Genomic DNA, 25,574 nt, shown 5'->3' with positions numbered 1-25,574 from the left:
TCACGACCCTTTCAGTCAATAACTCTAGGCTATATTTTAGAATGATTTAATAAATAACTAGTGAATACAGCACAGGTAGATTACAAACTGGGATGTTTTATTAATTTTACAAGGACGGAGTCGCGGGCCTCAGCTAGAATGGCTATTATTTATATAATATAATAAGGCTAAAGTTTTTTTTCTAATTATTTATTAATAATATATTTATGACTGCTGCTTTAACAAAGCGCAGTAGACCACTTACACTAGTACTGAAATTGACATTCCCAATTCTGTATCCAAGTATCTACGAGACAGTGTTATGTTTTTGTGGTTGGTAACAGTTGTTCTGGTATTGTGGATAGCGTTGTTCAGGTTCAGAAGACGACGGATGTATCAATTAGCGGCCAAGATTCCGGGCCCCAGCGAGGAGTTGCCTATTATAGGGATAGCACATTTATTGGCTGGGGGCTCTGATGGTGATGTATTACATCAAAGTGTTTACAAATTTTAGTACTTCGATATCTAATTTAGTCCTAATTTCACTTGATTTCCTAGGGTTAGTGTTATAATACGTTAGCTATTATTTTATTATCGTATTCATACTTGACTTTTCTACTTGACTTTTAAAAATGGTAACTTATTTAAGTATACCCCAAAAAAATTTAAAATGTGATAATATTGTGTTCTCATTTGACTGTATTTTGTAGATGTTATGAAAGCTTTACAACACTTTAGTTATGTAGCAATGGAAAATGATGGATACGTACGCTCCTGGATTGGACCTTGTTTATACTTTCGTAAGTACATGCATCATAATTTAAAGTACTAGTGGCCTAGTCTTTAAGGTATCAAGTGATCGTTCGAATCCGCCATTAGGCTGATGTTATCATACCTTGTTTTAATAATGCGAATGCATACCCCATTCATATGACATAGCGTTAACCTATTGTATTAATAGTTGTTATAGACCCTGTGGATTTGGAATATTTGCTAAAGAATTGCTTGGAAAAGGATGATCTTCATCGTTTTATAAAAGAAGCTATTGGAAACGGTGGAATATTTGCACCAGGTATGACACATTTAAATTTTCATTATACTAGTTGTTGTCTGAGACCTTTTTAGAAAACAAAAGGTAGCTTATAACATACCCAAATTCCTGTAAAATTCCCGTCGAAATCGTTCCACGTTGATCAAATAAGTATGTTCCACAGAATGCTTGGAACAAACGCGGTCTCACGACCAGGCAGCCAAACATTTTCAATATTTTTTCAAAGGTTTTTCGTGTTACATTCAAGAGTTTTATTTTGATATTACATATAGACACTCCAATTTAACAGTTTGTACTTTTTTTTTGTTCATTAGTGCCCATATGGAGAAGACGCCGTAAGATTTTAGTGCCGGCCTTTCGTCCGAAGATCGTAGAGAATTTTGTTAAGACATTTTCTGAGCAAAGCGAGAAGATGGTATTGAAGCTCACAAATTGTGCCAATAAAGGCCCCGTTAAATTGTGGAATTACATATCCACATTTACGTTGGACTCTGTGTGTGGTGAGTAATCAAAAATTGAAATAAATTACGGACTGTTGATCACGGTAAATATTTGCTTCTTGTTGTTGTTGTAATAATGGTTAGGACGAGTGGTCAAGATTTAAATTGGTTAGAAAACAGAAGTCAAAAGGTAATAAAATCTCAGTATCATTAACAATAGCTAAAGTTATGTGATTTTAGTATATTTTTAACATGGGTAAGCGAATAAGCGGTAAAATAAATGCTTGTAGATGTGCATTGCATGATAAAGCCGAAAATTGGAATGAAAACTAGAAGACATCAACGTAAAAAAGGAAACGTCGACTTGAGAATCAATTTCAATATCTGCTTATTGTTTTTTTTTACTGTGTTTGAAGAAAAACACTTTAATTAAACAAGCGATTATTAGATTATCTACACTTGTAAAACTCTTTTTGTACTATTATCGTAGTGTTTGAATCTTCATGACAATAGCCATGGTCAATCAAAATAATTACTTTGAATTGCGAAGTGCATTCTTGACAATTCAATACGCAATTGAGTTTTTTCTCTGATCTATAATCGCTTGATTCTAAGTTTTTTCTGAATGTGACAATTTGCAATGAAGATGTCCGGACTGCTTGTCGCGGAATCCTGTCTATTTACCAAATAGTTAAACTGCAAACTTAGAGCAGGAATGGCGAGCACAGCTTGCCATAAAATTCATAATCCACACCAAAAAAGTATGAAAAGGTAAATAGATAATATATGAGGAGGAAACGCTAATGTTTCTTACTTTACGAAATGTTCCCAATAGCCATATAGTTAAAAACCAATACTATATTTGAAAAATGGCACGGTGTAAGGAGAGGTTTGCCGCCAGCCTTGTCATAGAGAATTTGATTTACGATTCAGTAACGACAAAAAATCACAATCAGTTATTTGATAACGGACAAATATATAATAGTTAACAAACCTTTGTGAATTTAATTATTCTGGGATAGTGGGATAAAATGCCCATAAGCGGCTAATGACCTTGTTTTAATAGTTTGAAATATTTCGCCGTCAGCGTACATATCTGTACACCGAGAGGTCTAACCTTTGATTACAACAGCAGGAACTAAAGGAAACAAAAAAAAAATCCCTAGATTACACCGGCCTTTCTTCAACCATGGAGGCCCTATGCTGTTTGGTTGACTCTGTAGGTTGTATTGAATTTTTTCTTACAATTATGGAGAATCACAATGTTTTCCTTCACTGAACATCTTATAAATTTTATGGTCTAAATGTAGTTACAATTTATTGTAACTAAACTTGAGTTATCAAGGTTATTTTGAAATTATTTTACAGTGAAAAATTCTTTCAATGTAGATATTCCGTAAAGATAAAATTATTTAAACTACAATTTAAAGCACGTTAACCTTTTCATTGTTTTGGTTTTGCTGTGATTGATGACCTACCAACTACACGCGATTTCTGCTAAATTATATTCCGTTTAAATAAATAATCCACTATTTGTTTAATGTTCTATCTCAAATTTACCTCTAAATATAGTTGTGCTCTTCTCCTTTTTTAATAGAAATGTATAAAAAACGTATTTTATAGGAAAAATAGCTTTGGTCGTTATTTTAATATAAGATGGACTAAACTCCATGGTCACTAGACTTATACGTCTTTTCATCAACTTATGGACCTCTTTAAGAGAAAGTCTAAATCGAGTTAGGAATGTGGCCAAGTACTTATGTTTAGAAGTAACATGATACGTATTATTCTTTCAGAGACTGCGATGGGCGTGAAAATCAATGCACAAGATAATATAGATACACCATTCCTGAAATCTATGCAAATCTTGTTACATTTAATAGGCGAAAGAGTTTTTCATTTGTGGTTACAACCAGACTGGCTGTATAGATTATTCCCACGATACGTGACCCATGAAGAGAATATAAAGGTGATGCACGATTTCACCAACAAGGTAAAATTCCACTAACAAGTATTGTATTTTTTTACATTTAAGTATTCAATAAATAAGTTGTCAGAGTACGACAATTGTCAATATTATCAGTTAAATATGGACATAATAAGGGCACGGTGACATAGTTTTTATCTAACAATTTTTGGATTTCGAGAAAAATGAATTTAATTATCTCAACAGTAAATTGTCATTTTTATCGTTTCAGGTGATATCTAACAAGCGAGAGGAATTAAAGCTAGAAAAGGATCGCAAGTCAGAAGTAGATCATGATTTCGGTAATTATGAATATCTTTATAGTTATACAACCAAAAAAAATTTTTTGGATGCCTGACAAAATATTGTAACTTAATTCAAGTGTAAAAAGGGAGTTTGTGATGCTTCAATTGTGATAAAGTATGGTCTTGTACGTAATTGTTATGAAATTATTGATCGAACAAACTATAGCTTTTCTTTCTAATTGCTGCTACTAGTTTTAAAGTAAAGTAACTATTACCAGTTTTAACTGTTTAACTTTCAGACCTCGGTAGTTATCAAAATCAGACTTTCCTCGACCTGTTAGTCCGTCTGTCGGGCGGTGAGCACGGCTACAGTGACGTCGAGCTGCGAGAGGAGATTCTTACATTGATGGTGGCCGGCACGGACACCTCTGCCATCGGCCTCGGCTATACGCTCAAATTGTTGGCCATGTATCCCAAAGTCCAAGAGAAAATATACGAAGAGTAAGTTGCTATTGGAATTATCAATCCTTCAAATATAGATAACCCGTCATTCGTTTATTTTTTTGGTAATTTTTTGTCGCAGTAAGATTTAGTTCAATAATTTGATTACATTTCGTAAACATAGGTATTTTGTTGTTTTTTTCAGACTGCGCGATGTATTCGGCGACTCCGATCGTCCATTGGTTAAAGAAGATCTGCTAAAATTGAAATACTTGGAAAGAGTTGTCAAAGAAACACTCCGATTATTCCCGCCGGTGCCGTTCATTATTAGAAAAATTTTAGAGGATGTTACATTACGTAAGTGTTTCTAAATTTTATCTTACTTCTTACTAATAATATAAATGCGAAAGTTTAGATGGATGGCTAATCGGATTTCGATTAGCATAAAGGTAGAGCATAGTCTAGAAGAACACATAGGCTACTTACTCTGTTTTTTTTTAATTATTTCCACGCGAACAAAGTCGTGGACGAAAGTGAATAAATAAACTAAGAACATATTGATTTTAAAGTTTTATTTTTGTAGTAACTATATTGACTTATTTAGCTTCAGGTAGAGTTCTTCCTGCCGGGTCGGGTGCAGCGGTCAGTATCTGGGGCTTGCACCGCGACCCCAAGTACTGGGGTCCGGACGCCGAGGTCTTTGACCCTGATAGATTCTCACCGGAGAGGTACAACCTCAAGCACACTTGCTCTTACATACCGTTTAGCAGTGGACCTCGAAATTGTCTCGGTACAGTAGATAACTTGTTTATTTTTATACAATAACCTTGCTTGTCAAAGATTAGGTCTCAAAAGTTTTAATAAAAGACTAAAAAAATTTTGGATAATGGGTTCATCAACTAAAACAAAAAGTTTCTTTTTTTTTCTGTATAATATTATAACTTGCGACATTTAATACTCAACCCCATTTGTTATTATTATATCCGTTTGATAATAATGTTGTATCTGTTTCAGGTTACCAATACGCATTAATGTCAATGAAGATAGCCCTGTCGGCGATAGTGAGGCGTTACAAAGTCGTTGGGGAAGAGGAGTCCGGCCCTGTCCCACACATAGAGTCCAAAATTGACATCATGATGAAAGCTGTCGATGGTTATAAAATGGGTTTAGAAAAGAGAGTTATTTCATGAATTTAAGAATACTTAAACAGTCTTTATTGGGATGTCGTCATGTAGACTTAATTCATTTTTTCATTTATTAAGGCAATTTTATGTATTATTATGGGAAATACTGTATCATTCGGTTAATACAGTTTAAGTTGATATTTTAATGTTGTTAAAATATAAATTAACTATCGCACAACTGTTTAGTTCATCAACAATCGACAATCGCGCAACAGTTGTGCGATAGTTTGGTCAAAGGTGTGCGCCTGCTCTTAGTGTGACAGACATGAAATGGATTATTCTATTGTATCGCTAGCTGAGTGTCATGCCGGTGGTGGTCCTATTTCAGCTTTCTTCATCTTCTTTCTAACAAGGCAGGAATGAGGAAGTGGATTTGGTGGAGGTGGAAATATGTAGGGGAGAGACAAATACTTTTGTTTATATATCTTATGCTCTGTTTATTAAAGTATGAAAACCAATTTTTAAATAGTACGTAACTATCCTGTTCTACCATGAATATAAGAAGAATTTTCGTTTAAAATAATGGAAAAAAATATTACATTTCGTTTTCGGAAACCGTGTCACATATTATTTCACACAATAATGTAATGTAAATGAGTAACCACTGTTAAATTTATTGTAATAGTTTAAATGTAATAGCGTATACTATTAACAAGGCAACAATTTTATGTCACAGACCACATAATACACTGTTTTAAATTATGGTTCTCAAACTGAGCGTTTATAATTTTTTTCGCACATTTTCCCTTTTTAAAACCTATTGGTTAAATATACCACTTGGCGCGTGAGAACAAATCAGTGTAAAATTTTATTTAATCACTCTGTTACGAGGTCCGAATCAATAAACCAGAAGTGGGAGTGCACACAAACTGCATGTATGGATTATGAAAACCTACTCCGATTTTTTTACTCAGCATATCGTTAGGGTTGGTTCGGTTGGACGAACGCTCATGTCGTCCAACAGAAAGGGGCACCGCGCCATAAGTCTAGTAATAACTATTTGTGTTCATTACGATTAAGTGAGTACTACAATTAGGACAGTTTGAACAACACTGACCAAGGTTATTTGAGGTAATATAATATAATAACAAATTGTCATTTCTCAGTATAAACGTCTTTATAATAACGCCATAAAAGGCAGGCTAACATTATTTGTATGAAACAGTTTATAAAAGACGAATATAATTTTCCTCAGATCATATATTCTAGTGTTAGTACGCGGTTACGTTGTGCTAATATTTAAAATGTTTCTATGGCTGTTGTGTCTCGGTATAGTGCTGTGTATGGCACTATTCAGGTTGAAGAGAAACCGATTGTATAGATTAGCCTCAAAGATCCCAGGGCCGGACGATGAATTGCCGTTCATTGGGATCGCACATAGCTTTACTGGGACTACTGAAGGTTTGTACTAAAACGACCGTACTGTTTACACTTTTCGAATAAAAATCATCAAAGGGGGCAAACAAGGAGTCGGCCACTTTTGAAAAAGATTTGATGCGACCTCTACTCACAGACAACAGTAAGCAGATGCGTTCCTGTTCTTAATAGGTAAAAGAAGGAACTTATCCAAAGTGGACTAATTTCAATTACTGATTTGTTAATTTAGTTATTTAAGTTAAAATAATAGGCGAAAAAAAATAATAGGCGTTTAGCTGAAATTTCGTAACTTAACATATTCTTTTCAGAAATTTTAAACAGTTTACAGAAGTATAGTTACGAGGCAATGAAAAATAACGGAATCCTTCGAAGTTGGCTAGGCCATATCCTTTATTTCAGTAAGTTGTGTATTAATTAAAAAAGAAATGTAATGTAAAAAAAATGTCCGTATTCTGAACATTGTATTAAGATAAAATATTCATGGTTAACTAATTCAGATAATTTTAGAAGTTTGACTGAATTAAGTTTTTATTCATATATAACGATGATTTTTCAAGGGAAGGTTTAAAAATTTTATAGTCTGTGTAAATTTAATTACGTGATTTCAGTTGTTGTTGATCCAGTGGATTTAGAGGTAATACTAAAGACTTGCTTAGAGAAAGATGATTTACATCGATTTATCAAAAATGTAATCGGAAATGGTGGAATATTTGCACCAGGTACTGATGTGATCTTAATATTAGTTGGTAAGAATTAGTATTAAGTGTGTACAAAACAAATCTGTAGATTTAGACAAAAAATATTCGAGTCATTCTAGCACTGATGATGTATTTGTTCTTTGTACGATGAACATAAGGACCATTTGTCCAATTTTCTTTATCTTTTTAACTGTCTTTAGTGCCTATCTGGAGAAAACGACGAAAAGTTATGGTTCCGGCTTTCAGTCCCAAAATAGTAGAGACTTTCATTGAAATATTATCTGAACAAAGTGGAAAGTTGGTTTCAATACTTGCGAAATGTGCAGGCAAAGGTGAGGTCAAAATGGGGCCTTTCCTTAATAGGTGTACTCTTGACTCCGTTTGTGGTGAGTAGAAACAAAAAATCGTAGGACGGCATTTTTCGCTATAGTGACATTACTTTGCTGTATTAATTTATATGATATATGATATTTACGATTTCTGATATATTTTTGCCCACTGCCGTACAAAATTGCACCTTACCGAATTCTTCGATTTAACTACTTTTCGTTACCTAACATTTTTATTTTCATAGAAACTACAATGGGAATTAAAACAAACGCTCAAAATCATCCTGATGCTCAATTTCTGAAAGCATTGAAAAATATGCTTAATTTGGTTTGTGAAAGAATTTTCCATCTATGGCTACAACCTGAATGGTTGTACAAGTTTTTTCCGCAGTACACGACACATCAGAAACATTTGAAGGAAATGCAAGATTTTGTAGATGAAGTAAGTTTAATGTTTTAAGATGAAAAATACATATTTAAAATTAACATTTTTACTTGGAATACGTAAAAATCCAAACAATTAATTGTACGCGTCTGAAAATTTGTAAGTGTCTGTCGATACTTTAAAAAAACCCTACACCGCAATGCTTATCTTTGTTCTCTTTTCGCTGTTCTCTCACTTCAACTACTGCGGTTTTAAAATAGTTATGAGACGGACTCAAAAACGTTTGTTGTATTCTTTATAACTCATAGTTTCTATTTCCCCAGGTTATACGTAAGAAAAGAGAAGAAATCAAGAACGAGAAGTATTTGAAGTCAGAAGTAGATCGTAACTTTGGTGAGACATAACAGAACAGGAATGAGTAAAATATTTGAACAGAAATCAATTCTGATAACATTTCAGGTTTAATTAACTACAAGACTCAGTCTTTACTCGATCTTTTGATAGAATTTTCTGGTGGCGAAAATGGCTACACTGATCTGGAGTTGAGGGAGGAAATAATGACGCTAACAGTAGCCGGTACTGACACGTCGGCTGTGTCGATTGGATACACACTGAAGTTGTTAGCGTTGTATCCAAACGTACAAGAAAAGTTGTATCAAGAGTAAGTCGCACTTTACTTCACTACTACTACGTTTGAGTCTCTGCTGCGAGTAGTTAGAGGAAATACATTGCAAACATTTTACAGATTACTGGATGTTCTAGGAAGTTCGGATCGACCAATAGTTAAAGAGGACTTGTTAAAGTTAAAATACTTGGATCGTGTTATGAAAGAGTCGCTAAGATTATTTCCACCAGTTCCATTTATTATCAGAAAAGTTTTAGAAGACATTTCCTTGCGTAAGTATTGAAAAAACGGGTTTTTGTAATGTTCAAAAGGTGGTGGAATTTTTCAGTTCTAATATACGTCACAAAGACTCTAGGATAATTGTATGCTTTGTAATTCTTGAATAGCATCAGGTAGAGTACTACCAGCCGGGTCGGGTGCAGCGGTCAGTATCTGGGGCTTACACCGTGACCCCAAGTACTGGGGTCCCGACGCTGAAGTGTTTGATCCTGACAGGTTCCTACCAGAGAGATTCGACCTCAAGCACCCCTGCTCCTTCATGCCATTCAGCAGTGGACCTCGTAATTGTGTTGGTACTGTGGATCAAATATATATTAATATACTTATCTATACCTATTAAACTTGTCAAGTCGCAGATGTAAAAAATATACGAAGTATGAGGCAACAGATAATTTTGGGTAAAGCAGCTATCAAACGAAATACAATGAATTAGGCTGTCTGTGATGATAAAAAGGGTATAAAAATATGAAGAAATATTCCTAGAACTTCAAGACGAAGGAAAACCTAATCATTTGTTTTATAAGAATATTCTACATACACTGTTGTCTTTCAGGTTACCAATACGCATTAATGTCGATGAAGATAACACTGTCGGCGATTGTAAGGCGTTACAAGATTGTCGGGGAAGAGGAGGCCGGTCCTGTTCCTCATATAAAATCAAAAATCGACATCATGATGAAAGCTGTCGACGATTGCAAGATTAGTTTAGAGAAAAGAATTAGAAGCTGAATTTTAAAACGAAAAACAATTCTATTTTCAACTTTAATGTAATTATGACTATAGTTAATTTTTTTAACTAAATCTTTGTGATAAACGTGAAGTTAAATATTCTGCTTCTCGCGTTATGAGTGAGGTATTGGTTACCCAATTCTAGTCTTGTACACAAGTATGTATGTTGCCATGTGACGCCCTTGAACCCCTGAACCGCGTGAGTTTTCATTCGATTCGTCTTCTTTCCTGAAGTATCATCAGCATGTATTTTTCGTTTTTTTTTTATATCCTCTCTTTGATGACGTCGTTTTGAATATTTGAAAGAGTTTTTGTTACTGTTAAAAACCAGTTGAATTGAAACCAACAATGTCTAGCTTCTAGATCCTGAATACAGTATTTTGATTGTATACAATTTAAACGTCTGTTAAATAAAAAAATGTAATTTCTTTTGCTCATAAAATAAAGTTACAATGTGAGACGATATTGACTTTCGTTTTAATTTATTTAAACTTGAAATGATACATTAAAAAAAAACATGATCGGAATAATGATTTAAGAAGAATCATAAAAAAGCAGATTCCTTACATTAATAAAAATCGTTCCTCTTCCGCTCCCTTTCATTGAGAAAAATAGTTAGATGATATTTTTGTTACAGTCTTGTCATGTTAAATTAATTAAAATTGTACGAGATATTGTGTGTTATACCATCTCAAGGTAACATTGATACTGACCGCCAAAAACATTTTTTCGCCATAGTTGTTTAAAAACATAACTACGAGGATAATAAAATATTCACATGGCCTTTTAAACTGACATCTAGTTTTCGTGTTCACAAAAACATTTATCTAATGTACTCATTGTCCTTGATATGATGGAACAGGATACGGTTCCAAAAAATGTTTCTTACAAAATTATCTCCAAATGAGTACGACTTAGACTTCGACAAGACATAGACTTAGGGTCCTTAAAAAAACCTTACGTACATAAATATGCCATTTTAAGTACTTATTTTAATGTAATAACACATTGTCACTTGTTACAACATAATTTAATGTATACTAGTTTTGCATAAAGTGGTTTATAAAAGACGCACAAAATTTTCCGAAGACCATACATTCAAGCGTTACTGACCCGTTACGTTGTGCTAATATTTAAAATGTTTCTATGGCTGTTATTCCTCGGTACAGTGCTGTGTTTAGCACTATTCAGATTGAAGAGAAACCGATTGCACACATTAGCATCAAAGATTCCAGGGCCAGACGATGAATTACCTGTGGTTGGTGTCGCACATAACTTTACTGGGACTACTGAAGGTTTGTATCTGGTCTGGATGCAGACCCTGGAGCCAGGACTATAAAAACCAATAAAACATCGTAATACTTGCAGATATATTAAACAGTTTACAGAAGTATAGTTACGAGGCAATGAAAAAGAATGGTATTCTTCGAGGCTGGATTGGCCATATTCTTTATTTCAGTAAGTTAATAAATTAAGATATCAAATATATTAACGTGTTGCGGATGTCCGTGGGCGTCGTTGATTACCTCGGTGTTCACGCTCGTTTTCTCCCTTTTTAATAATTTACATGATGTTTTAGTTGTCGTGGATCCAGTTGATTTAGAGGTAATACTAAAGAACTGTTTAGAGAAAGACGACTTGCATCGGTTTTTAAAAAGTGCTATTGGTAATGGCGGAATATACGCACCACGTATGTAATATTAAAGATAAATAGTAGTTAGTATTTAGATACTAATTAGTTTATTTAATTCATGTTTAGAGCTATTGTTCTTAGTGCGTATATGGAGAAGACGGCGAAAGATCATGGTGCCTGCTTTCAGTCCCAAAATAGTAGAGACATTCATGGAAATATTTTCGGAACAAAGTGAGAAGTTGGTTTCAATACTTGATGAAAGTGCAGGGAAAGGTGACGTCACCATGGGGCCTTTCCTTTGTAGATATACTCTCGACTCAGTTTGTGGTAAGTAAAAACAAAAAGTGATTTCGAGATATCTTTTATCTTATTATTGTTATCAGCTCACTCATATTTACTTACGCTTTAGTTGCTTAACGTATTTATTAACGTTTTTGATTATTTTTTTTTGACGTAACAGGAACTACAATGGGAATAAAATTAAACGCCCAAAATAATCCTGATAATCTATTTTTAACAGCATTGAAAAATATGCTTCATTTCATTTGTAAAAGAATTTTCCATTTATGGCTACAACCACAATGGCTGTATATGTTATTTCCACAGTACACGAAGGAAAAAAAATATTTGAAAGCAATGCATGATTTTGTAGATGGAGTAAGTTCAATATTTTTGAGTTTTTCTAACACAATTATTTTTTTAACAGAATTTTTTCTAACTTCTTCCCTTTATAATATAAGTAGAAGAGGAAACCGCTCGATGAGAATGTTGGCACGAATATTTGGTGCGTTAGTGACAAGTAGACAAGTGGCCGCCAAGCTCACAGCTCAAGAGCGTGACAATGGATAACGGTCTTGAGGCGGTGTTTTTTGGCGTATTCTTTTGAACTTCCTCGACTTTGGAGATTTAATCCAGCTGTTGTGACACAGGTGGAGCATTTACTTACAATAGACAAATGCTCTATGTACACATACGTGCATATCAAGCAAATACTTATCCTTACCGCGTTTAGACATCATTCTGCAATTTTTTACGTTAGCCAGCCGAGCTAGTTACCTCCTCTTCTACTCCTAAAGTGATCGTTAAAAAATTTATCTTGTATGGAGATAAGATTTTGTTTCTAACTGTTAGAATTATATTCTTTTACTTCACTAGGTAATACAAAAGAAGAGGGAAGAAATCAAGAAAGAAAAAAATCTACAAACAGAAGTAGATCGTAATTTTGGTAAGTAAAATAACACTAATATCCCTTGTATATGAACAGGAATTCAATAGTAGTATTTTCAGATTTATGTCATTACAAAACTCGTTCGTTCCTCGACCTTCTGATTGAATTCTCTGGTGGCGAAAATGGTTACACTGATCTGGAGCTGAGAGAGGAAATAATGACGCTAACTATAGCCGGTACTGACACGTCGGCTGTGTCGATTGGGTACACACTGAAGTTGTTAGCGATGTATCCAAAGGTGCAAGAAAAGTTGTATCAAGAGTAAGTTGCACTGTAGTTATTTTACGAAATTTGTGTTGACATAGATCAAATTTAGAAAGATAGCCGTCCTTTTTAAAAGAGCTTCTTAAACCAGTAGAACCGTAACACACATTATACTTGGTAACGCTGTTTAGTTGATATTGTAATTTTTTTCTAACGAAACTAACACAAATATTTATCAGGTTACGACATGTTTTTGGAAATCCCGAACGTTCAATAGTTAAAGAGGACTTGTTGACGTTAAAGTATTTAGATCGTGTTGTGAAAGAGTCTCTAAGGTTATTTCCACCAGTACCATTTATTATTCGAAAGATTTTAGAAGACATTTCCTTACGTAAGTATTAAAAAACATATTAGCATATTTTATTATTTTACAAGAAATTTTTCAATTCTCTCTGATGATATAGACACTAAACATAAGGAATATAAAATAAACATTACGTATATTTGATTTTTTTAAGCATCAGGTAGAATTCTTCCTGCTGGATCAGGCGCTGCGGTCAGTATCTGGGGCTTGCACCGCGACCCTAAGTATTGGGGCCCAGACGCAGAGGTCTTTGACCCCGATAGGTTCCTGCCAGAGAGGTTCAAACTCCAGCACAGTTGCTCCTATATGCCGTTCAGCAATGGTCCTCGAAATTGTCTCGGTAATGGAAATTGCAAGATTCGTCTTTAACTGTTATTGACATACATTTTGATTACCTTCAGGTATGATCATGCTAAAGAGAAATTTAGATAAGATAACGGAGGAAAAAGTCCCTTGTTCTCTATAATAATGTTGTTCTCGACATTCTACTAAGACTGACGCAGTCTAGACTAGAATTAGTTAGCTAGCTAATTCGTTACACGAACTAGTCCCTTCAGTATTGTCGTTAGAGACTTGAAATGACGTAACATCTGTGATGATTAATTATTTTTGATAAAAATATAAATTGCGTTGCAGGTTACCAATACGCTTTAATGTCAATGAAGACAGCGCTGTCGGCGATAGTAAGGCGTTATAAGGTTGTTGGGGAAGAGGAGGCCGGTCCTGTCCCTCATATCAAGTCTAAAATTGACGTCATGATGAAAGCTGTCGATGATTATAAGATTAGTATAGAAAAAAGACATTAAAATCAAGAGGGTAAATGAAAAGAAGTTATTTAACACGATTTCTTTTATTTGATTTTGTACCAATTGGACTTTACAATTTGTAAATATACAACTAACATTAGATTTGTATTTATCTGAAGCTATTGTAATTTAAAAATCTTTTCCTTGTTTATTAGTTGTTAGAAAACATAAAATAGTCATATGAATCTTGTATTAAAATGCCCTTGATTTATATTGTTTTATAGAACAAGATGCAAAAATTTATGGCCCATTAAACGCAATAATTTACGAATTTTATATATAATAGTTTTAATATAAATTTAATAGCCGTACAAGGATTTCTGAACTATAGAATCGATGAATGAATTTTTATTCATTTATGTACTATACCGAACCACTAATTTAACTAATAGTTAATAATATTGTTAGTGAAGATATTTAATTAACCAAATAGCACAATAAGATCTTCACAGACTCGTTTCATGATGAAAACAAAAATATGTTTGGCAGAACAAAAAACAAAGTTTATAAAATTGACAAATTTGTCAAAAACATTTGTAAGGTGAATGTTATCTTGTATTTTAAGATACTTCTAAGGAAACAATAGGCTAAGGTAAGAAGTAAACTATTCATAACAAAAACGAACATATTTTATAAAATTTGTATGGACGCCCTTGAATTCTGTCAAATTCTGTGTTGACTAGCGTTGGGCTTTAGGTAAGATCTCGTCCCTATGAGTACATACATACTATTTTAATAGTCATACAGACCAAACCAGAATGCTCACTCCATAAGGGCTTATTAGTTCCATCAGTAAATCTGTACGACGTGCAGGATTAGGAAATGAGAGTGAATATTGTATATTTCTGATAAAAACCTTCTTGCTTTGTATTTAGTACAGATATTAATAAATATATAGAGGGGGCATAGTTGACACTTCGATCCTCAAACATCTTAATATAATAAATTATATTTAAATTAATTGCAGATAGGTGTCACTCTATAATGTTATGATTTTATAAAATGTTTTATTACATGTAAATGCAAGTACACGAGGTGGAGAAACTTAACGACTGATAGAGCACTTTTCAGAGGAAGTATCGGTGAAAAAATGTTGTTTACTATGCCTTGTCTATATACTATTTAAATGTCTTTGATTCAGTTAGTCATGGTTATGAATTTAGTACTTATTTGATAGATTAAGATAAATTATACGTTGCTTGGAAATAGTAGAGCAACATGAAACAAATTAACTGAAATTGAATAGAGGTAATGTTAGTTATTACGTGTACCCAACGTCTAATGTTAGCGGGAATATTTATTCGACCTTACAACTTTGAAATAGATAAATTAATGACAAACGACGCTTTTACCAGTTGTAGCTTACTTTAAAAATAGACGTCTAGTATGTATTTATGATTTATTACCGAGCAATCTAGAACTTTGTAAACGACGTAGGGAAAATAACTACATATACTTTGTTTAGACAATCTAGATATCATTGTTATTAAGTGTATTACATGAAATAATAAAAACTTCATACTACATTAACACGTTTAGTGCCACCTTAGTTTATTCATTCGCAGGAATGGTAGTGGCGTGGAATAATCCATTTAAATTATTGTATTGCTCAGCGAAATGACAATCGAACAATCGATTCGTCGTAGAGAACTGGAAATAAATAATTCAAACATTGGATGTTATTTTTTATTGTAAGAGTTCCCTGGGGAGTGGAAAGTTAACTGCAGTCAGTCACGTGGGGTTGGCCCGGGGGTGTCTTTACGATATTGACTTGATAAACTTCGTAAACGTATGAATTATTAGAACTGTTCAATGCAAAAGCGCCTAAAACAATTATTTTTTTTAATTCTTGTTTGAAAATTCAATATTTTATTTGTATGTGCCCAGAACTATAGATCCAATTCCTGAGATTTCGCTGATAACTCGGCGAAAGCAAAGCCTGAGCCAATTCGGAGTGATGTCTATGTATTCGAGCCTAAGAGTCTGGCTTAGTGAACATGAAATAATAACAAAGATTTCGGTGGCGGGTTGTTTGATCGCTTTTTACAGAAAACGGGCGTGTCACGAAAACTCTGTAATAAATCATTTCGGTGTTCCTCGTGATGCCCGAATAGTTGCCGTTTGCCGGCTGGCGGGACAGTGCAAGGCGGGCGGGCGGTCCGCGTGGTTGCATGAAACACGTTCACTAATTCTCTTTCGGAAAACATGAAGCGAGTTTCGTGAATGTTTTGAATACTTTTTTAATTCATCTCTATCATGATTATGTAGGTATTTTTTTATTTATTTCTTCGTCTTTGGTACATTATCTATTTATTGATTTATTTTTACAGATTCAGTGAAAATGGAAGACGAAAATGATGAACATTTTATATTTAGACTAAATGATAACGGGTCTGGACCTAGTCTTCTCATGAAGGTATGTATCTATTGATAGATAATAAAAAAAGGTAAAATAAATTGCAGTAAATAAATAAAACGATAGATAAAGTTAAATTAAACTTTACTGCAGTTGTTAAATCAGATCTATTTAGATATATTTATCCTTGTTATTAATTTATGGTTATTACCTGTAATGATATGTTATTAAAATAAAATATATGTTTATGGTATAACGTCAACTGTTAACCTCGATTTCTCCTTACTCGATAATAATTAACAACAATTATATAAATTTACTCCGGACTTTTATGAATCTTCAATTATAACGTAATAAATTTTGTTTCTGATAATTGTAAGTGTATTTATGGTGATAATATATTTCATTTAATGAGCGGACATGATAATGATAGATTATATTTATTGAGTTTTTGATAATTAGAAATATAACAGCTTAATTCCGGGTTTGAATCTGGAACTGAGTACCGCTATCAGGACCACGAACACCTTAGCAATAATTTATGTTGCCCCTTCTTGTGGATAGCGCAGGTTATGTGGTGGGAGGTTTTACTATATTTTTGAACTGAATTAAATTTACAAATACTATAACGTTTTCAGTAATTTTTATTTCAATATTCAAACAATGTAACTTAAAACAAACAATTGTTTATTATAATTTGAAGGTCTGTGCGGAGCGTGGATGGCGCATATACCAGGGTGGCGGTGACGATCGTTGGAACCTGTGGTGGAGGACCAGTGCCTTCCCCGCTGCCAGCTATAAGACTTTAGGAGACTGGCAGGTAATTTACCTCTTTTCACCGAAGTTATATTACAATCTCTAGCTTCTAGGGTTTTTTGAACACTTTTCACATTAAAATGTGTTTCCTATTAAAATTATGCATCTTTCGACTGTATCGTCACTTTCTTCAGGTGGGATCGCGGTCAAGTGCTAGTTTATAAACATAAAACATGAGCTCATGGGAATATCGTAATCTTACTTATTGCTTATGTTACAAATATAAAAGTTTAGATGGAGGGATGTTTGAAGTAGTAAACAGTCTGGAAGAACACATAAGCAACTTACTTTAATTTTAGTATTTCATGTAGACGGAGTCTCGGGTAAAAGCTAGTGTTTTATTAAAATATAGCGATCAGTTTCCGGGCAGCGGCTGCCGTGCCCGCCGCCCATTAGCCGGCAGGCCTCGCGAAATGTGTAAGCGCCTCGCATTGACTTATGATATTGCTATTTGAAACTCATACATTGCTCTTATGTGTACATCGGAATGTTCTGAATGAACATAAATTTCACGTTTTGCCGTAAAAAATGAGCAATCGCTGGTACAATAATAAAGTTGTTTATTGGGATTGTTGAGCATTGGTTATCACAATCCAAGTTATAAGACTGGTGTAACATCAAAATCATGTTCACTTTTTATTATTTCTGCATAAATTAAACTGTATCGGCGACAGTGAACAGTGTTGACTGATGAAATAGCACGTCATCTTCGTTTTCATCGGAGGTACTACAGCCGCGAGTGGGCCTGATCAAGTTAAATTCTCCATATCGGTCTATTTTGGGACGAAATACCACGACCTATCGTAAAAGACCTGTAAAAAAGCAGTACTAAGTGTTTTTACGGACAAGTGTCATTTATAATTGTAACAAAGTTATGGGAAAAGGAAGAGAGACATTGTAGAGAGATATATATGCATAGGGAAAAAATCGCATTCTGCTTCAATGATGTGCGAAAATGTAACATTACCTACAGCTTTGTAATCTGTCATGTCAATAGCTAATCAAAATTTATTGCGCTCTAGTAACCATTGATAGTTTTATTGCCGCAGCTCGTGTTTGACAAGTATTTTTATTTATGTTTATTACGATTTCAGTTTATGAACCACATTCCTAAGGGAGGATCGATATGCCGGAAGGATAGTCTGTCGCGGCTTCTGCGCTGCATGAGGAGAATATACGGATCTATTTACGACTTTAGGTAAATTATTAAAACTAGTATAGTAGCATTCACAAACTAGAAAATATAATCTACAGCAGCATTTACAAATTTCGACTTATATGAATAGTCGCTTTGATAACTTAAATTGATTGGACGACTTCTATCATGTCTCCTATAACACCTATTCATTTCCATATATTTGTTCATAAGGCAAATCTTTTATAACACGAGGCTTTTTATCGTCTAGTGTTGCATTTTGAGCGTTGGTCGAAGGAAACAAGAGTCATTTCAAAACGTTCATATGAGCGAGAGCGTTTAAGAAGCACCAACGCCGAGCGTTAAAAAAGCGACCGTGCGAATGACGGCGTAAAGCAATTGTTTTTTGGCTTATGCTATCAGAAAACGGAATGCACTTCACTATTATTATTAGAAGCGAATTTGAGCACACACAAACGTTTCATTTTTAATTGTGTTTTATTTTTGACTGCTTGAGTTATTGATATTTGGTTACGTTTTCAATTCTTCATTAATGTTGTTCCATGGCAATAAAATTTGATTGTAACTGCTCTAATGCAATCTGAACGCAGTAGTGATTATAATTTAAACGATCGAGGGTAAAAGCTTTTACCAGGGCCGTGGAAATCCGATGTTTTTAATTTAAAGCAGTAAAAATGAAGCAAAACAAATGCAAGCACGCGACTCCATCGATGGCTGTAAATTGTAATTATGTTCTGAAACGGATCATTCCGCTTTGCTTTTTTGAGCAGAATAAATTTGATTTATAAGCAATCGTAAAACATTTCAGGCTCTCATTTTATAGAATTGACTTAATACAAAGATAAACGACGAAAGCTTATTTTAAAAACTGCTTTTATTAATTTGTTTTGTGTTTAGTTTTATTTTGTTATTTATATGTAACTACAACAATCTTACATATGTATGTTAATTGGAAGATAATAGTAATGTGTAGATGGTTTCTTTTTCTAAGACATTTCTTGATCTAGAAATAGTTTCTTCTATCGACAACTTTTAAAACTCTACCAGTTTGATAAAATAAACTTATACCTTTAAAACAAAAGTGTTTTACTCATTGTACACTGTAGGTAAAGATGTGTGTAGTGAAGTATACGTTTAATATTTGGTTATTGTCCCGTCGTGTATTGCATAGAAGTCAATCGGCCCACGTCATCGGCCATTTGAATGGAGCTACGCGACCGTTTGCGTGGCGCACGGCATTATCTAGTTCGTGTTTGTTGCGATACGTACACTGTATAAAAATATACAAAGAAATTGCGATGTCTTTTTAAAATAAAACCTTGAATAGTTACGTTATTAGATGTTAGGCCTATAGGGACAATGGAACGACGTTTCAAGGTCATCTGTGCAATAAACATCTTAATGTTAAGCTCTATAAATTTGAAGCTTTTTCTTACATTATTAAACGAAAAAGCTAGCTAGTTATTATAATAACACTATGTTGATAATGTTAATACGTAGAAATTTCATACAATTGTGATTGCATGGATGTGTTCGAAGCAGTTACTTAGAATCGAATTTTGTTTGCACGTGCCTTTTGTGGTACTGTAAACTTTCTTCTCCTTTTTTTACCAGTCTTAAGACGTTCATGTTCAATCTATGTACAATCTCAGAAATCATCAGTGTTCCACATAGAGAAATATTTCTTTGTTTCTTGCAACGAGACAAACTTTGCATCTTGCAATAAACTACTTGCATTTACTTATTACAAATAACTCGCACTGACACATACATATAAAAACTACAAATTTATTATTTTTCTGCATCGCTGCATCAAAGTGAAGCACCGAAAATTTCCGCTACTGTACTTGTATTACGGGAAATGTATCCTAGAATACGACTGTTGTATTAAAGATAATTTACGACAAAGTTTTTCTATTGAAGGTCAAGGCAAGTGTAAGTCACTTCGCAAATGTTTTCATGTTTATTGCAAATGTAACTTTGTCTTTGTTTATGATTAAGTGCCAGTGTAATTTAAGGTTACTGTAGAATGAAATTCATCGAGTACTTAGTAGTAATGCATTTGTTTATTTATAACAGACGGTTTAACCTTCTTCAGTAAGGACAGGTATTTTAAAAACCGCTTTGAACATCTGTTCCATAGTATAGCATATCTACTCTTTAACAAAACAGAACAACGAAAGATCACTTCTGTAATTGGGCTGTTGTTACAATTTAAATTATAAATGTAATTAGTTTTCGCCCGCGATTCCGGCGTGATATTAAAAAAAAACAAAATTAGTCTATGCGATCTTCCAGACTTTGCTCTACATCTATGTATGCCAAATTTCATCAAGATCGGCTCGTTCATCGTTTCGGCTACAAACTCTTAACAAACATCCATCTATCCAGTTAAGATTCGACATTTATATTATTAGTAAGATTTAAGACATTAGAATTGTGAAAATAATAATACACATTATTCGTAAACTTTATGCCTGTTATTTGTCAAAATTCTGACATTAGCGAATTAGTAATTAACAAATCAGCAAACGCTAATAAAGTAATTAAACAAGCAAGTCTTTTTAATTATGATTAATAGAAACAGTTTAAAACAATTCCGTTGACTAAAACTGCAATGGAAGCTTTGCTGAAAATTAAATTAGCGAAGTTTGTCGGCGACGTTTAGAGGTCATATTAAAAACTCTTCCGGGCCTCGCGTCGAGAGGTGAAAGTTCACGGTAATATTAAATTATAATTTTTGAATATTAATGAATCGTGTTTCTGTAGCAATTACCCCCAAGTGGTACGGATCGCGTGAGCTCCCGAAAGATCCGATGCCTTTGTACTGTTTGAGACATAGCCCCAAGCCCCTTGCCTTGCACGGCTCCGATTCTTATTACTTTCGACGGCCTGTATTTGCATTCAAATTTCCGTTTTCACTTTTAAATGACAATCATTTTATTGCTTCAAGTATATTTTAATAATGAGAGAAGAACTGATAGTGATTTTATTATTTGTTTAGTCCGCCATGCTTCCATCTACCTTTGGAATACGCGAAGTTGGTGTCTGAATGTTCTCGTCTGCGTCACGCAGAGGATGGCTCAGGCTCCAACGTGGTTTGGATACACAAGCCCGTCGCGCAGAGTCAAGGACGGGGGATATTCTTGTTTCGGGTAAATATCAATATGACAAATATCCTTACCTTATACTAAGTGTTGCCTGCGACTTCGCCTTTCATATTATACATAAAATAGCTTTTTAATGATAAAAGAATTTTTGAAATCCCTCCCGTAGTTTTTGAGTTATTTCAATACGTACAAAAATCTAAATCTTTTCTCTTCATAAAATTAGTATGCATACATCATATTTATAATTGATATTGCAAAACAGAAATGGTATTTGAACCCTTCTGAAGTTGCTAGAAGCATTATAACTGGTATCTTCATAGAAAGTATACTAAGGATTCGCTATGAAAATCATTCCTCTATTGCACTAATGATTTTCAGATTATACGAAATCGACAGTTTTAGTAAAGGGTAGATTTTTCATATATGATTCGGTACGGCAAGGTATATTTCTACAACTTTGTTGTCTATGGTATTTCAGAGCGTGTGCGAGATGCGTTGCGGGAGTGCCGCGGTGGTGCAACGGTACATTGAGCGCCCTCTGCTGGTCGCCGGCTACAAATTTGACCTCCGCCTGTACGTTTGCGTGCCGGGTTATCGCCCGCTTACAGCATACATGTACGCAGAAGGACTGGCTAGGTTTGGTAAGGCGATTTAGTATTTACTTGGATCAATGGTAATTTGATAAATGTGATAAAACAATTAAACCATAATAGAGCGTCGGTGGCTCAGGGGTTTAAGCACTTGACTTGTATTCTACAGGTCTTGGGTTCAAATCCCGCCATGTGTCAACATGGTTTTCGAATTTCATATGTACGTAGTTTAGCGGACGTTCTTACGGTGAAGGGAAATATCGTGATAAAATCTGCACATATTGGCGAGGAATTTCAAAGATATTTGTGAAGTCAACCAACCTCTTACTTTAAGGGTAGGCTCATAGCCCCTTAGTGGCGACGTATAGTGTGCTGATGGTGATATAAAACACGCAGAACGACGTTTTCCAAGTTGTAGTATACTTACATTATGTAGTCGCCTAAGGTTAATATAAACCTTTGCTAGGGCAAGAAATCAAGGAAGTTTCAGATATAATTGGCCTATAAATTGTGTGATACTAAGAGCCTGCCCCACCGCTGGCTGATAAAGGCTCAGATAGCTTAAAAAAGACATCACTGTCAGATAAGGGAACAGAATCCGATATTTCCATCACATATTTTATACCTTCGATTGTTATCAAACAATATGCAATTTGGCCCCTAATACTAACGCAATTTTACTGTGGATTTCAGGAACAGACAAGTATACGTTATCGGACATTCACAATCCCTACAGACATCTAACTAATTCATCGCTGAACAAAACAGGACCGCGATATGCTGAGTGCAAGGATAGAATTGGTAGCGGTTCGTATGAAAATGTTCTAATATTAAGAGTATTCCAAAAAACAATTAAAATTAAGTCAAGTCAATCAGGAAAAAATCTGTTTTTGAAAAATAAAATCGTCAGATGTACCATGTAATCATTGACATATCTTTATCTACGAATGCATTTGTGTACATTGTATTAACAGTGCTTTATGATTAATAATCTATCTGATGAAGCTAAGAACTGATTTCCTCATTTTTTATATCTCATAACTATGTTACAATATCATAATTTTCACGATAAACTGACCAGGCTGCAAGTGGACATTGAAACAAGTGCGTCGCGCGCTGGTGGGCCGCTGGGGCGCGGTGGAGTGGCTGGTATGGCAGCGCGTGCGGGCCCTCGTCACGCTCACGTTGCTGGCCCAGGCGGCCGGCACGCCCCCTGCCAGGAACTGCTTCGAGTTCTACGGCTTTGATGTACTGCTAGACGAGTCTATGAAGCCCTGGTTACTTGAGGTGATCATGGTTGTTTAGTTTTAGATTAACTTTACCAGAAATAAGAAGTACTATAACCTCCGTTGCTAACAATACTTTTTAAAAATGTTATTAACCCTGTTGTCCTCTAAAAAAACCAGGTAATTTGTTTTATGCCGTTGTTACTGCAGAGTGCAGTTCCGAGTGTTCGAAGTGAAATTCCTCGTATTTTAAAGATAAAAGTAAAGTTTAGAAGTCAATGTTTGCAGGTGAACCTGTCTCCGGCGCTGGCTGCGGACTGCGAGGCGGATGTAGCAGTGAAGCAGCCTATGCTGCACGAGCTGTTTGACCTGCTCGGTATGCCCATGCGGCACACTGGTCTATCCTTGCTGCAGGGACCTCCCACAGTAGTCAATAGGTATGATAAAGCTTAATATATTAAACATGTTACGGATGTTCATTGATCCGGCAGAACGTTGTTTAGTTAAATGACGAAAAGTCCAGATTGAAAATTTTACGTTTGAACAATTTATAAAACCCAAAACAAATGAGTACAGTTGCTCGATGAAAATCAAGATATATAGAGAACACATTTCCAAATAAAATATCGTAATATGTTTTTGAAGGGAAAAGTGTACAGGTTATGAGTTTATTGATAGTTTATCTAAAAAATTCAATTTGATAAACGCAGTTTCGCTTATTCATTTGAAGAAAAAAAACCGGTAATAATTTACTTGCGTAATGTACTCTCATATACATTATATGTTAAGTTGTAGTTCAGAGGACGAGAGCGGTGCGCACCGTGAGCCGCGCGTGGCGAGTACGCGACGCGGCGCGCGATTCCGCCGGCGACAAGCAATGCCCATACATTGCATCACCCTGCAGCATCCCACAGTTGTAAATATTTCATTATTTACACCTGTGATTGTTTCAAAATTTACTATGATTACTGTACAAGCTACATGCATAAAATTTATAAACTTTTAAAAACAAAATAACTAAGTTAAAAACAGTAACAGTAAGCTTTTATAGTTTTTTTTTAGTTCAATTACTTTTTACAGGATTACAGCAACAAAAACAATCATTCGGTACGCCTCAATAATTCATTAATCGAAACAAGCCCTGAAATGCCGAAATCACAGGTACATATAGTATTTTTTAATAGAAAATAGTTATTTTGGTAATATCTGGTAATAGAAATTAACATTTACTGCGTTACCATGAATCAATTTAATTTGACCATCGAATTTGTATTTCAATTTATTTCAGTCGTCGTCAAGCGTTGGGGGCGGCGACTGCGACGAGACGTGGCGCGGCGGTTACGCGACGGCGGCGAGCCGGCGACGTGCTCTCGACGCCAGCACGTGGGGCAACGGCGTGCGCTGGCACCGCGCGCCCGCACGCCTTGGTCACTGGGTCAGGATATACCCGCACACTCTGCCGCAGGACGAACTAGTGAGTACTAACTATTCATTAAATTAGTCATCATCTCTGCCCATATCATCCTCAGATTGCAGCGGCCATATACATTCTCCTATCTACTCTAGCGTCCCATCATATTAATTACCCTCTTTGAATCAGACAATGATGAGATCGAATTACCGGTCGATGGTCAGTAAATATTAATTAAAACAAAATTACAATTTATAAAGTTTAATATATTATTGTTAATTGCAGCAACTGTCAGTGGAAGAGGCAAGAGATAGTGTGGCGCATGTATCCAAGTTGCTACGAGCGGCGAGGGAGGTCGTCAAGGAGAGTGGGCGCGACATGCGGGCGCCGAGGGACTCCGCACGTGACGCCGCCTTCGAGACCTCGCTGCGGAAGAAGCTTGGCTACGGATCGCATTTTGAAGTCTGGCTTCCTCCCTTCTAATGTGTTCAAACGTGAAGTTATTTAATTGTAAGATATACTAATAAAACTCTTAAGTGATTCAGAGTGAGTTTGATTTTAATACCTGACAATACGTTACATCTTCAAGGATTGGTAATATTCGTCTTCTATAGTTGTGTTTAATTTAAATTACCTTAAAAGATTTTTAAATTATACTTTATACTACTAATGAAAGTTTATATGGATAGATGGTTTAAGGCCAAAACGTCTGGACGGATTTCAATGAAATTTGGTATAAATTTAGATTATAGTCTGATACTCACTTTTGTTTTTTTTTTAAATTCCACGCGGACTGAGTCGAAAGCTAGTTTACCACAAAGATTGCTCTGTTTATCGTTATTTTTACAATTTAATATAAACTATAATAACAAAGTTAAATAATTCTTTATTTTATATCGTTTGTAAAATTGTTAAATAGATAGATAAATCTAAGTAAATCTAGGCA

General features: G+C 34.7%; 3 protein-coding genes across 5 annotated transcripts; all 3 read left to right on the top strand.

The window, feature by feature from the left end:
• The first annotated feature begins 301 nt into the window (after positions 1–301).
• On the top strand, positions 302–9,728 carry LOC106105328. Its single transcript, XM_013285619.1, has 21 exons — positions 302–458; positions 690–779; positions 941–1,051; positions 1,345–1,530; positions 3,267–3,463; positions 3,669–3,738; positions 3,981–4,182; positions 4,328–4,479; positions 4,727–4,912; positions 5,137–5,300; positions 6,343–6,377; positions 6,502–6,707; positions 6,992–7,081; positions 7,292–7,402; positions 7,582–7,767; positions 7,956–8,152; positions 8,419–8,488; positions 8,555–8,756; positions 8,841–8,992; positions 9,107–9,292; positions 9,553–9,728. Exons 1-21 carry the CDS (start codon positions 302–304, stop codon positions 9,726–9,728), a joined length of 3,126 nt encoding a protein of 1,041 aa, XP_013141073.1.
• Positions 9,729–10,866: 1,138 nt separating this feature from the next.
• On the top strand, positions 10,867–13,981 carry LOC106105327 (cytochrome P450 4C1-like). The gene is given in 10 exon segments (XM_013285618.1): positions 10,867–11,023; positions 11,097–11,186; positions 11,308–11,418; positions 11,503–11,688; positions 11,822–12,018; positions 12,517–12,586; positions 12,649–12,850; positions 13,033–13,184; positions 13,312–13,497; positions 13,794–13,981. Coding segments are annotated over 10 exon segments (1,539 nt in total).
• Positions 13,982–14,477: 496 nt separating this feature from the next.
• LOC106105628 (probable tubulin polyglutamylase TTLL2) lies at positions 14,478–25,172 on the top strand. 3 transcript variants are annotated; one of them, XM_013286052.1, is made up of 14 exons: positions 14,498–14,555; positions 15,851–16,227; positions 16,294–16,379; positions 17,023–17,139; positions 18,230–18,333; positions 21,296–21,446; positions 21,880–22,042; positions 22,685–22,798; positions 23,073–23,278; positions 23,506–23,654; positions 24,007–24,133; positions 24,298–24,378; positions 24,506–24,691; positions 24,914–25,172. In XM_013286052.1, exons 3-14 carry the CDS (start codon positions 16,305–16,307, stop codon positions 25,109–25,111), a joined length of 1,671 nt encoding a protein of 556 aa, XP_013141506.1. In that variant the 5' UTR covers positions 14,498–14,555; positions 15,851–16,227; positions 16,294–16,304; the 3' UTR covers positions 25,112–25,172. The 3 variants fall into 3 exon arrangements, with proteins under 3 accessions (XP_013141505.1, XP_013141506.1, XP_013141507.1); XM_013286051.1 differs by lacking the exon at positions 15,851–16,227 and having other exon boundaries at positions 14,478–14,555; XM_013286053.1 differs by lacking the exon at positions 14,498–14,555 and having other exon boundaries at positions 14,727–16,227.
• The last annotated feature ends 402 nt before the right edge of the window (positions 25,173–25,574 follow it).

Source organism: Papilio polytes, unplaced genomic scaffold, assembly GCF_000836215.1.
Source record: "Papilio polytes unplaced genomic scaffold, Ppol_1.0 DF822845.1, whole genome shotgun sequence".
In the NCBI taxonomy this organism is placed as follows: domain Eukaryota; kingdom Metazoa; phylum Arthropoda; class Insecta; order Lepidoptera; family Papilionidae; genus Papilio; species Papilio polytes.
This window is presented reverse-complemented; position numbering and strand designations above follow the sequence as displayed.